Below are 13,503 nucleotides of genomic sequence, written 5' to 3'. Positions count from 1 at the left end.
GGATCAATAAGCAGTATTGGTAAGAGTAATACCGTTAAAACCTTAACGATACCCATCCCTATTAGTAATACAGTGGAAATTAGTAGATTTGGTTAGCATGTTGATTTACGGTGTGCGCCCCTAAATTTTCTGGTTGTGCCCCTAAAATTTTCAGTTGGGGGCCACTGTGCTCCTAGTGAAAAAAGTTGGTCTGGAGCCCTGAAATCACTTATGCGCTTGCACCGTTATGTCCATCATTTAACGCCATAGAAAGAAGTCAATAAAACAGCTTGTAAATAACATGCCAGATGCTACATATTACATATACAGGTAGAAAGCAAAAAGGATACCTATGGAATCATACAAGACATCGGCCATGTACCCGGTACATCTTTCTTTTAAGGAACATAAAATATATTTTGAAGAACGTTGGCATTGACAATAAGTTTTGGTCTGTAAAAATATATAAAAAAAATTTTAAATCATGGTCCTTATTGCCTAAAGGTTTGTTTAATAAATTCTAAGTTGACTCATTTAAAATATTTGCTTCTAAAGCTACTTTTTGTGATGTCTATTTGATGCTTTTCTTATTTAACACACTAATGACTTTAAATTACCTTTTGGGGTAATTTCTTAATTTGTGATTAATTAGAGTAATTCACATGGTAATTAATTATATTTTTAAATGTAAATTTTAGATCCCATTATAAATATAGGCTTTTTCACAATTCCAAGAACACAAAAGAACAGACTTGCGTTCTCGTGGAGACCAGCCTCGCCAGGCTACCTTGAAAGAACGAGCTCAGAAGGACACAAAATGCATCCTTGTGAGAATTGAGATGTGCTGCGATCTTGTTGCTCAACTGCAGCGTATTATAAGTAGCAACCAGCATATTATAAGTAGCGTCTAATGTGCAGTAAATACAACATATCACAAACTACGGTCATAACCTATTAAAACCATTAATTTCATATTATTATAGACATTATTTTCATAATATTTTATCATTTTAATTTACTGCATGTATTTGTGAAAATAAGTATGTATTCCTTATGCTTAGTCAATGTTAAGATTCTTTTTAATATGCCGACAAAAATACTGCAGGCTTTCAAGAGGTCTTTATTAAAGTTATGCAAAACAAAATGACAAATGTTTACTTTGAGAGCAGTCACGTTTTTGCGAGCTTGCAGCGGTAATCTCTTAAATGAGAACGAGATTATCACGTTTCCCAAATAGTATGTTTACCAAAAAGTTGTGGGGCACCATTGATTCCAATAGTAAGGAAAAAATACTTTGGAAGTCAATGGTGCCCCACAACTATTTAGTTTTTCAAAATATCTTTGTGTTTAGCAGAACAAAGAAATGTATACATGTTTTGGAACAACTTGAGGGCGAATATATGATGACAGAATGTAAATTTTTGCGTGAACTATCCCTTTAACCCTATTCCCAAACATAAACATAACCTTTTTTTCCAAGTATACAAAAATAAAACATAATAGGCAGGGAAATGTAAAGTAACAATAATTTTTATTTCAATGTACTATAATAGACAGCTGCTAATCCCTCTCCCCATCTCTAAACCAAAACTTCTCTAACCAGATGTCACACAGAACAAATATATTGTTATAATTAAGAAAATGAGTAAACTGCAATAAATGCGATTGAAAACCATTTTAATTTTAATCTCACTAACTAAAATGGAATAGAATCAACCATTAATTCAAGATTAATAGATTAAGGAAACTTTCAATCATTTGCGAGTTTGTAAAGATGTTAATGCTTAAATTATTTGTTTAAAGGGCATATTGCAGGTTAGAGACCCCAGTGAGTCAATGTATAGAAAAATAATGTAAGAACTAGATTTTCTTTAAAATATACTTTAAAATATGCTATTAAGGCTTTTGGAGTCGTTTTTGTGAGAAAATGTTACTTCTGCGTCTAAAAATGGCAAATCCGGAAGTGAAGTAACGAGAGAATTTCAACGATAGCAAAACAATGGATCACAATGACAGTTCGGATGCTGAGGAAATTATAAATGTTTATTAATACTCATATGGTAGACCAAAGCCGTACAATTATGACACACAATTAGGGACAGACCAGGATTAGACAGAACAACGATTAGAGGAGACTGATTGAGTATTTGTGTGAGGAGAAACAATGGAGAACAGAGCGGGTGTCTCTGTGAGAGACCAGTGTTAGCTTATAGATAACGCTAACGATATGTGTACACTGTGCTCAGATTACAATACTGTACAGATTAGCATTTATCAGGCAATAGGGATAATTATGATTTTTAATTACAATTTTATCTGCATTTATGTTAAAACCTAGAGACTTTCAAACATCAAAATGTAATTTATTAATATGTATTCATGTCAAAATGACATATAAACAGCTTTTCCTATATTCTATTTTGCCTGGAAACGCTTCCAACATGCTTACGTGTCGCGTGAAAAATAGGCGTCGGTTCTATTTCTAGCATGGACGCGTTTTCAGCGGGGCTCGAGCCGCGCATGAGACGCGCGTGTCACGTCACGCAGGCAGTGTACAAGCTCTAACCTGTTAACATGAGAGCCGAAATAAAAACGGACATGCCACGCAGCCAGTGTGTAGTGTTTCTACTAGGGATCGACCAATACAGATTTTTTTAGGGCCGATGCCGATTTTTTTAGCCTGAGCCGATGACCGATACGTGCTACCGATTTTCTTGAGCCGATATTTAGAGCCGATACTGTCGGCTTCATCACAATCGAAAATATTTTTGTTTTTAGAATATTTATTAGTGATGCATGCAATGATTACAGAATAACCAAAAAAATGCAAAGAATGGCAATCACTGATTTTTGAAATCTAAATAAACAAAAACAAATCCAAATTAGAAATAGTGTCTAACTATTGCGTCCCTTGTTGCACGTCCTGTTTGCTCGTTCTGGCAGAATGCAGGAGGTTGGTTAAGGTTAGGATTATGGTTATAATATAAAGGTGGTTATAATATAAAGGATCAAAACAAAAGATAAAACCATTATTTAACTCTTTTAAATATGAGCTAATTAAAAAAAACAATACTTTTAGAAGTACAGTTACATTGAAGAACTCACTATTCATATATAGCCTATTAATGTATTAAAGGTCCCATGGCATGAACATTTCATTTTATAAGGTTTTTTAACATTAATATGAGTTCCCCTAGCCTGTATATGGTCCCCAAGTGGCTAGAAATTTTGATGGGTGTAAACCGAGTTCTGGCTGTCTTTCTCTGCCTTTGAGAAAATGACAGCTCAGACGAGCCGATCTGGAATTTTCCTGTCATGACGTCATTACAGGAAAGGTTACCTCCCTCTTCCTCTGCTTTGCCCGCCCAGAGCACTCAGAGAAAATGGATTCAGTTTATGTCAGCACAGGCTTTACAAACAGACTTTACTATATGGATTCGACAGCACCGGCAAAAACAGTGAGTAACATTTTTCATTAATGCCTGATCTGTGATAAGTGATTTCTCATGTGTAGCTAATCATTCAAGTTCACTCAGACTTTCTTTCTAGATTGTTTAATGATCGCCGTCTTGATGCCCCAAGCGTAGTGCATCAGTGAATCAAGCCAGTGACTAAAACTATGGTTTCTGTTAGTAGCATGAAGCAAATCCGTCTTTTAAGTGATTAAATTACAGAGAGCGATCAAATAACACTCTTTATAATGTCTGGAGCTGTCAATCACATATCGCGAGTGTATCTGCACACACTTGCCCAAACTGCCGTTATAATGAATGACGCTGTTATGCAGCACAGCGAAGCTCTTACTGTATTCATGTAGACGTCGTGTTTGCTGTTAGTTGTGGTGAAAGCATTTTGTGAGAGAAAACACGCTGCAATGACAGAGTCGACGTGACTGGGACTGTTTATTCAGATTCTCAGCTACAAATAAGCTTGAGCTAACAGCAACAACTCAGTACAATAAATGTAACGGACCCCGTCCGAATGATGGCTAGACTTTACTGATGTTCCAGGAGTTTATTGAAACCGTTTATCTCCAAAAATCACCGTAAGAGCTGAACAAAAAACAAAGAAGTGCGAATAAACACCTATTACACAAACTCTCTCTCCATAGCATTATCAATAACAATACAGCGAAATACACAAACATACTCATTACAAAGGACAGTAAACAAGCACATACACACCTATTGTCTTTTCGGGGGGTGCTAAACAAACTGTAAACTTTAAATCTGCTTAAATCCACTGAATGATGAACCGCGAGCTCTCACGAGCGCTCCCTCTTTTTTCATGTCGCTCCGTAGACTGCAACACCCGTCAAAATAAAAGTCCCTACTTATTTACACAGATAATACAGACCTAAAACCTATTGAAATGCACAGAAATGTCAAAAATGTACACAAAAACAAATTATAAGATACATTACAATGAAGTCTGTTACAATAAAACTTCCTCCAGCTCTCCATGGTTCACAAGTGCCAAATCAGTCTCTCTCTCATGCATGTAGTCAGTGTCTGCAGTGCCTCGCTAAACCACACCCCCTCCGCAACATTTCAAATGCAAAGATGTCAGCCAATCACAACAGTGGGCGTTTTCACTGAAGTCTCACAGCAGACACACCCCTTGAAACAGGGCATTCAGCCACAGGGCAAACATCAGTATAGAAAAAATACCTTTTATTTCTAAATTATTAAAAAATGTTATGTAAAAATCATACTAACAATATAAGTACACCTCAGGAATCATTATAAAATAATAGAAAAATGCCATGCCAAGGGACCTTTAAAGTAGAGAACACAAGAACTTATAAACTATGTATTAACTATAAACTAAAAGGTTGCAAAAGATTTATAAGTACTTTATTACTGTATGCTCAAGTGTTCATTAATTTAAGGAAATTTCATTTAATCTGAACAGATTGACATATTGTGCCAACTGTTTCACAATAACCCTAGTGGCATCTTATGAATCTATTACTCATCCATCAGCATGTTTTACCTGCATCCAAAGCTCCATCATGTTCCGTCTCCCATCTCTTTTCAATCGCTCAGCTCCATGATCATGTATGTGTCCATGATCATGTGGGTGTCCATGATCATGTGTATGCCCGTGGTCGTGTGCGTGCCCGTGGTCGTGTGCGTGCCCGTGGTCGTGTGCGTGCCCGTGGTCCTCTTCTTTGGCATTGGGCAGGTTAGCCTCAGCACTCCATTTGCTTGCCCCATGATGCATCTTCGCCCCACCATGCGAGTGACCGTGGCATCCACCGTCACCATGGGAGTGTCCGTGATGATGGTGGGAGTGAGCGCGTGTCTGCTGGGACATTACGATCCCAACAGTGAACAGCAATAGAGATTTGCTGAAGGTCCACATTCCTCCTGAACAGAAAAGAAAAACACACTGTTTTTGAACTCACACAAAGATATTCTGAATTTTCAGTGCCATAATATGAGTGAATTCAGTATCTGGTTAGTTGATGCATGACATGTCTATGCCCTTTATTTAATATACATATGTTAGATTAGAATTGATATGTATAAGGGAGAAAGTAGCATGTAGAGAAAGGACATATTGTAAAATGCAATAAAATCAAGAATCTGTGAACTGGTAATTCTCTTTAACCTTTATGCACAAAGAAAAGATTTTCAATGTTTTCACTGACCAACTTAATTGCATTTTGTAAATGTAAACAAATTTTGATTTTGATGGCTGCAACACACTCCAACAAAGTTGGGACAGAGGCATGTTTATCAGTCACATCACCTCTCCTTTTAATTGGGATCTATAGTCGTCATTGTCTGATTCTCCTTTTCATAATGTCCAATACATTTTCAATAAGAGACAGATCTGGACTTGGGGCAGGTCAGTCAAGCACATCCACTCTATGGTGTAGTGTCTAAAATGATGCCTGGCACGGTCTTGCCTCCCAGGAAATATGTAATCTTGATGGCAGTACATGTCTCTGTACAATCCCAATACATCTCCATTTCGATGGTACCTTCTTTTAGACCATCTGAGATGAGCTCGGGCCCAGAGAACTGCATAAATTTGATGTATAGCTTTCTCCATGCGTAACAGATTCAAATTGCATTCCATATAGCAGAATATTGTGTTAAGTGACAAGAGTTTCCAAAGTACTCACAAGCCCATGTGGCTATTTTGTTTACAGTAGCATGATGGTTTTTCATGCAATGCCATCTGAGGGTTTGAAGGTCACGCACGTTCAACAGAGATTTCCTGCCTTCGCAGATTTCTCTGGATTCCAATAATCTTTTCACAATATTATGTATGGTTGATGGTGAAAGATCTAAATACTTTGCAATCCTGCATTCAGATGTGTGATTTTTGAATTGTTTGACAATTATCTCAAGAAATTTGGCACAAAGTGGTAAGCCATGACTCATCTTTGATTGCAAAAACTGAGCCTTTGGTGGATGCTCCTTTTATACCCAGTAGGGTTGTGCCGATGGACGATGGCTGACCGACATCACGATGGAGCGCCACCATCGTGATGCCACGCCCCTGTTGCGAGTGCGACACACACTAATCCGCTTCTATAGTATTAGTTAAACTAAAAACTTAGCAGGGATTGCTCTGTAAATTAAATTGAGAATGTAACTAATGCATATGCTATTTTAAATACTGTAGTCTATGCCAGATATATATAGCCTACATTTTGAAATCATTTGAGGCTGAAACATCCATAAGTATGCGTGTTTATTTTAGCACTTCCATCAGTGAAACAACACAGCCTATAAAACATTTAAACGATTTTCAGAAAATAATGGTTACCACAAGAATATAAGAAAATTAAATATTAGTTAGAAAAATATTTGATTCACACTATTTCCCCACAAAGATGCGTCATATACCGCTCTGCGCTTTGAGAGGAATGGGACACAAGCTGGATAGACACCTTTTCGAATATCTTCATCTTCATGTTTTCTCCTGATGTTGCAAGGCAAAACTTGTTGTAAAATGTCTGAAGAGCGGATTTTATCTTCCACAAAGTCAAGACATTTAGGCAATGTTTGATTATTCACTGCCAGAGAAAACGAAACTAAAATCACCGGCGTGTGTGTGAAATGCGCTATTCAAATAAATCAAACTTGACGCGCCTTACCAAGTTTAATAACAAGAACAAACTGTGTTAAATACAATTTGAAGTAAAAAAGTATTCGTCCCAAAGTGTTTTGTTATACTTTCCCACAGTAAAGGATGTGAATAGTTATAATAGACTTAATTATAAGCAAACGAAAGGAAGAAACGTTTATAATCCCCTGCGAAAATGGGTGCGACGTGAGTGAAGATGTGGGAAAAGAAACGAGAGGTCCATGTCCATTGGGATAAAATGGACTAGGCCTATTGTTAAAATTAACGGAAAATCGAGTGACCAGATCCAGATCTGAAACAGAATGAAAAAGTTCTCTCTGACCATTATTTCCTTTGTAGGCTAAACAAAGCTTTGTGCTTCACTCCTGTGGTAATATTCACGTGAAACAGCATTCACATACAAAACACTGGGTTAGTAAAATAACGAAATTAATTTTTAAAAGTAGAAAATAGTATTTATGTAAAGAGATATATTAAAGAGCTCAACTCTTAAGTGGAAGGAAGCTATTTTTCCCCCCTCACGTGCAACCTAGCGGATGAGTCATTATTTGGGTTAGTAAAAATAACGAAATTATAGTTTTAAGTACAAAATAGTATTTATGTAAAGAGATATAGTCCCCCCCCCCCCCCCCCCCCACCTAAGACATTTTAACATTTTAAACATATTCTTTGTACTTTTGTCAGTTAAATAAAGGTTCAAACGAATTAACAATATAATTGCAAAAACACTGTAAATAGGAACACTCTATATGCTCATAAAAACTGCATGCTAGGGATGCTCATTTCGGTTTTCCAGACCGACAACCGATGCTCATTATCCGATTATTAACCGTTAAAGCAGCACTAGGTAACTTTTCAACCTTTATAATATATTTTCAAACCTCTTGTGATGATACATCGACTTACAATAGGTTGAATGACACGTCTGCCATAGCCTGACGGGGTCTGTATCGTTTTTAATTGTACTTTTAAACTTCGGGTTTCGGGTAGTAACCCGCGAACAAAAAGAACTACAAAATTCGACTGCTTTACGGCATATACGTCACTTCCACCACCACCCCCACTTCCTTAAATTCGGACGTGCGAGAAAAACTATAATTTGTTTGCAGAATGTTATAGTCATGGCCGAAGCAGCACAGAAAAATAAGAAAGCAAAGGTTTTGTCGGAGGAAAGCAAAAAGAGGAAATGAGAAAGTGATCGGATTAAAGGCAGGACGAGGATCAACATTGGGCCAGCGTTTGCTCGTTGGCGTGAGCTGAAGGAGGAGGGGCTACATTCTTGCAAGTAAATACATAAGACGAATAAAATCATATTTTAGGATACCTAACATGTCTGTGATATTGGTTTATTTGTCTTTCCTCAAGCTATAATGCAAATCGATTTTTCAAATTTGCAGATTCATCTATGGTAGCTTGATATTATAATATTGACGATGTATGGTTACTACCTACCACTCAAACATTGAATTGAAGTATCATATAGATTCTGTAAAACGGGAACCAATAGACTAGGCTACTATAATGACGCTGGCTTGTAAACGTGAGCATCGCGATCATTTGGCGTTTGAAAAAAAATAAAACCCATGAAATTATATTCATATGACATGCTGAAACATACCATGCCACTGTACCTGGGGTGAAGACATTTCACACGCGACGCAAGCAGAACTGAATGTGAAATCCAAAGATATGTGAACTCCTCCTGCAGTGTTCAGGGCTATCATAGTTGTCATGTCAACAAATGCACGTGCAATGCATTCACTGATGTAGAATGACAGTTTACGACAGTAGTAGAGGACAATACTGTTTCCCAACTGTAGGGGGACCCCGAGAGCAAAACCTACCTAGTGCTGCTTTAACTGATAAGATTATAATATTGAATTGGCATTGAATAAAAATACAATTGACGAGTGTCTGTGACCCGTTAAAAAGACACTTTTTTTCACAGGTTTATTTTACCGAGCAAACAGCAGCATATAGAACAGCTCAACAACAGAACCTGGATTCAAACATGATACATTTTTCACGCACCTGCCTGCGTTTCTGACAACAGAAAAAAACTGAATAAAATATAAATAAAAATAATAAAATAAATAAGCCTACACTAAATATTTTTCACTTAAATAATTAGCAAATTAAGATGACAAAATGAAAATACACTGAATCATTTGACAGTTGTTGATAGGGCTGCACGATTCTTGCTAAAATGTGAATCACGATTTTTCTCCATGGGAATTGAGATCACGATTCTCTTACACGATTCTCATTTTTTCTTATATTAAAAAAAAAAAAAGAATAAATTTTAAATAAAAGTAATTAGTTACAATTAAATTAAAATGTAGAAACAACAAATGTAGACAGACAAGATGTAAATATATGCTTATTACTGTTTATTTCTATTTTTATGATTATTTAATATCTTGCCTTGTGGAGAGAGGGTTTTTGTTGTCTTATTTCGTTGTTTCATTTTGTTTTTGCGTTTTTGTAAAAAATGAAAACTATAAATAAAAAAAATGTTATAAGAAAACGCTTAACGTGGCTTAATGTACTAAGACAGTGTTACAGACATTCCAACCTGAAAAAAGTCATTTCAGGGAGGAAACACCCTCTCAAGCCTTGTTTATACTTTCGTCTGGCTCCGCAGCGTGAGCCTCCACTGACCAGTGTTTCCCCAAACATAGACTAATCCGCGGCGATGCGCCACAGAATCAACACCGGCCGCCACATATTGCATGTCGTTATTCATTAACTTTTTTCAATCTCATGCCAAACGTGAAAAGTTTAAAGTTTTAAAATTTAATATGAAATTCAAGCAAAAAATAGCTTTTTGGCGCTGCACTAATGTAGCATAACAGTTAAAGCTAGAGGCGTTGAAAAACAGAGTTGTGACATGCGGTCACGTGGTTCACGGAGCTCCTTAACAACCCAGCGCTCTGTCAATGCATTTGAATGGCTTAAGCGGATACGCAACAGTTTTACTATACAGGTATTTGCAGCAATTTTTTATAACGTCAACCATATTTACCTGATCGTTTTATTATGGAGAGTGATGGAGATGCAACATTGTTAGCATTAATGTTAATGTTTTTCTTGTATTTAGCCCTCATTGCTTACTAATTGGTCACACTCATATTCATTGGTGGTCAAATGTGACCACAACTTAACCATTTTTCAATTAATAAATGTTCTATATTTTAGTTTAATAATATTTATTAAATATTTTGAGGATATATTTTGGTACTAAATAGGCCTACTATTTGTGCAATAATGATGGTCCATTAATGACCACTTATTTTATATATATTTATATTACAATTAGTGTAGTAATCAAGGTTAAAGAGAATTCCAATGCAAAGAGGCAAATTAGAGTCATTTTGTGGCTAGAAAAATAATCATTTTCATTTGTAAAGCCATGGTTTACCTACTAGGTGCCTGTATGACTCTTTAATAAATATACATGTATCTAGTCTGGTAGCTCAAAAAAGTATTGTAGATCCTAACTTCTTACTTATTTTTAGGTTTTGCATTTGAATAAATATTTAGACATGATCAAACACTAGATTTCTTTAAATGTGAAATTTTAAAGAGTGAATAACTTACATCCTAATATTTTTAATGATACTTATATAAGCAAACACAAGTGAATATTAATTAATGCAAGCTAATATAATTTAACCCAAGAAATAGTGCTAAAAAGACAAACTTATTTTTCCTTATATGTACAGTAGGCTATATACATACGAATTGATACTGAATAAAGATCTAAATCAATATTTGTGCCAATCACCCCCCCAAAACCATCCCATGCCCCCGCCCGCCCGCCACCACAAATTGGTTTCTAATCTGTGAGAAACACTGCTGACTACGCGCACGCCTTCTCCATTTGTGAGGTGTTTACTCGACACGCTCGCCGTTTTGCTGTTTTTTTAAACAACAGAGGGCGACTCAGAGTAATTGTTCTATAAACCATCAGGAAACAGCGGCGAGAAAAACATACGTGACAATGTTTACTTTAGTAAACTTGACCAAAACCACACTACGAAAAACCTTAAACAAGGCTTCAGATGGTACTGATGCTCTGGGAATACAGAGATAACGCCTTGCTAGAGTGGCCAGCCTTGGGAAGCGCCTTTTCATTTGCTTTCCACCAGTCAGGAGCTTGTACTACTGCTGTATTTTTAAAATCACGTAGCATATTTTGCAAGTAAATTCGTCGCCTTTTCTGTTGAAATGGTCGCACACAGTAGGCCTACTTCTTTGCCATTGCTTCATTTTGTGAAATATGTCTGTGTAGACATCTGGTTGCACATGTCGACGTGCCCCGTGAGTTAACAAATACAGCATATTTTTCTTTAACCATGCAGCAAAAAATAAAAAATCTTTAAACCGTTCAACTGATGGTATTAATCGGTCAAAACTCTTACTTTCGGTTACCATTAAACGGTCAATATGAGCATCCCAACTGCATGCACAATAATGTTGGAAAAAAATTAAAATTTGTTCATAATAGTTTACGATGAAGTATAGCATTTCACACAGCATGTCAACAGTGATATATATACAAATAATGCATAACGAAAATGAAGAGGAAAAGCAATTTAATTTATTAATATGCACAACAGGTTTCATGCTAATCTATCCCTGACATCAAAGTAAATATCTTTTATGTAGATTTCTACACCTGCAGCATTTACCATTAGGCTACTAACAAATAATATATCATTTCTGGGGTGAGCCTATTTGCTATGGTAACCTAGAAACCTGTGTGTGTGTGTGTGTGTGTGTGTGTGTGTGTGTGTGTGTGTGTGTGTGTGTGTGTGTGTGTGTGTGTGTGTGTGTGTGTGTGTGTGTGTGTGTGTGTGTGTGGCTTCATTACAATTTGGTACTGAATACATACATACATTCATTTTCAATAGAGCGCTGCATTTGGCTTGCATCACTTGCATAGCGGTGTATTTTAGGTGAAGCATCCGTTCGAAAAATCGCGTCACAACATCACGTCCCGGTGTATACAGTGAATGAATGCTGAAATTATTGTTGCGTGGCTACATAAAAGTTTAAGCATATGTGATGCATTGCCACGATTGGTCTGACTGGCGCGCGAGAGAGAGGAGGGTGCGTGTGTGTGTGTTACTGATTTTCTACTATTAAAGTTGGAATTTTTCCAACAAATGCAAAAAGTGCATTTCTTTGTGATTTTAAAATACTTGAAGGAAACTGTTCACTTTCAGCAGTTATTGATGTCTGTGGGGCAGATTTATGTTTGTTGTACATCAGATACAGATACATTAACACAGTAGTAGACCTACATTTAGGGATGAAACGATTACCGGTTTCACGATAAACCACGATAAAATTTAGTGACGGTTAGTAATATCGTATAAAATTTTATTATCATTAAAACCACGTGTGATTATCACGATTGTGAAAACTCGCGGTAAATCTTGTCCAGTCAGCGTCAGTCTGGCGCAGCGCACCGCTGTTAAAGGAGAATAAATGGCAGATGGCAGTGACAGCACTCAGGGGATTGTTCAGACTTCTAAAAGGACCAAATCTGAGGTGTGGTCATATTTTGTCTTTTACAAAAGTCCTGAGGGAAACTTAAAGGGGTGGTAAACCACGATTTCACTATTCTAACTTTAGCTAGCGTGTAATGTTGCTGCTTGAGCATAAACAACATCTGCAAAGTTACAACGTTCAAAGTTTAAAGCAAAGGGAGATATTTGCTTTTAAAGAAATCAGTTTCTAAGAACTACAGCAAACGGCCAGCAGGCGACTACACACATTCCTCCAGGGTTGGTGACATCAACAGGCTCAATATTTACATAAACCCCTCCTCCGAGAATATTAAATAAGGGGGGGTGAGGCCATTTTGTATCGCGGCGCTGTTGTGGTATAGTAGGCTGGAGTGTTGTTGCCGCGATGCAGAGGAAACGCTGTTATTTTCATCCGGATTGCAGGTCTGGGGTACTTGCTCTGTTCAGTCTTCCTTGGGACGGGGGTGCGTTGCAGAGCGTTTAACATACAGCATGTTATATGCACATGTGTTTGAGTCAGCGGGGAATCAGGCGCGCGCAGGGCTCCCTGCAGAGGAGATCTAACATCTAAGCACATCTAACAGAGGAAAACATCCACCGTCTTCGCGATTTCAATGCCAGATTTGCACAACGTCAGCTGCGTGAAAAAAACACTGCCGGTGCGTGGATGCACGACGCGCGCGCTGCACATTTCACGGAGGACAACACAAACTTCCACAAACTTTGCGAGTTCAATACAGGATATGCACCACGGCTTGTCCTGAAAGCTGGATTTACAAACAGAAGCTGTTTACGGGCCACAACCTGTAAGTCTGATTTATTTTTCATCGATGTGTTTTCCTGTAATAGGTTGTAGCAAGGAAGTAAACAGACGACAACA

The 13,503-nt window shown here is 37.2% G+C and overlaps 1 protein-coding gene across 2 annotated transcripts in view; it reads right to left on the bottom strand.

Annotated features, from left to right (window-relative positions):
• slc39a7 (solute carrier family 39 member 7) overlaps positions 1 to 13,503 on the bottom strand; it is a 154,486-nt gene that overhangs the window by 27,300 nt on the left and 113,683 nt on the right. For both annotated transcript variants that reach the window (XM_079829960.1, XM_079829961.1), the window contains one exon: positions 4,975 to 5,351. In XM_079829960.1, coding sequence (XP_079686086.1) covers positions 4,975 to 5,351 — 377 coding nt within the window. The remainder of the gene's footprint in view (positions 1 to 4,974; positions 5,352 to 13,503) is intronic.

The sequence above is a fragment of the Gobio gobio genome (assembly GCF_949357685.1).
Source record: "Gobio gobio genome assembly, chromosome: 11".
Taxonomy (NCBI): Eukaryota; Metazoa; Chordata; class Actinopteri; order Cypriniformes; family Gobionidae; genus Gobio; species Gobio gobio.
Note: the sequence above shows the minus strand (reverse complement) of the source record. Positions and strands in the feature narration are given on the sequence as shown.